Here is a 546-nt window from a genome sequence, read left to right on the forward strand (position 1 = left end):
CGGCATAAAAGAGTCTATTGAAACGATGTCGCTGATGACCTCTGTAGAAAGGATTCTTGAATATTCAAGTCTTCCTCAAGAGGAATCCATCATCTCGGAGAATCAGCCACCGTCGACATGGCCGTCCCAAGGACAATTAATCCTGAAGAATGTTAATATGAAATATTACAGAGAAGGTCCATTAGTTTTGAAGGTAAATTAACCGACCGTTTATTCTCACGAACGTATTTTTTATTTTATCACGCCATTACACTTTGCAGAATCTGAACATATCCCTCGAGCCTGGTTGGAAAGTTGGGGTGGTAGGACGAACTGGCGCCGGTAAATCCTCCTTGATCTCGGCACTCTTCCGTCTGTTCGACGAAGGTCTGGAGGGCGAGATCATGCTCGATGATCGGGACACAAGCACTGTAGGCTTTAGCGAGCTGCGCTCCAAGATCTCCATTATACCGCAAGAACCGGTGCTCTTCTCCGAGAGTCTGCGTTATAATCTGGATCCGTCCAATCAGTACGACGACATGAAATTGTGGGAGGTGCTGCGGCTGG

General features: G+C 46.9%; 1 protein-coding gene across 1 annotated transcript; it reads left to right on the forward strand.

Moving 5' to 3' along the window:
* Window positions 1-34: 34 nt before the first annotated feature.
* Window positions 35-538, forward strand: LOC105461036 (probable multidrug resistance-associated protein lethal(2)03659; the record flags this gene model as incomplete). Its single annotated transcript, XM_011707529.1, has 2 exons — window positions 35-193; window positions 261-538. Coding segments are annotated over exons 1-2 (437 nt in total), but the record flags the coding sequence as incomplete, so codon positions are not given.
* Between the last annotated feature and the right edge of the window lie 8 nt (window positions 539-546).

The sequence above is a fragment of the Wasmannia auropunctata genome, unplaced genomic scaffold, assembly GCF_000956235.1.
Source record: "Wasmannia auropunctata unplaced genomic scaffold, wasmannia.A_1.0 LD310475.1, whole genome shotgun sequence".
NCBI lineage: Eukaryota > Metazoa > Arthropoda > Insecta > Hymenoptera > Formicidae > Wasmannia > Wasmannia auropunctata.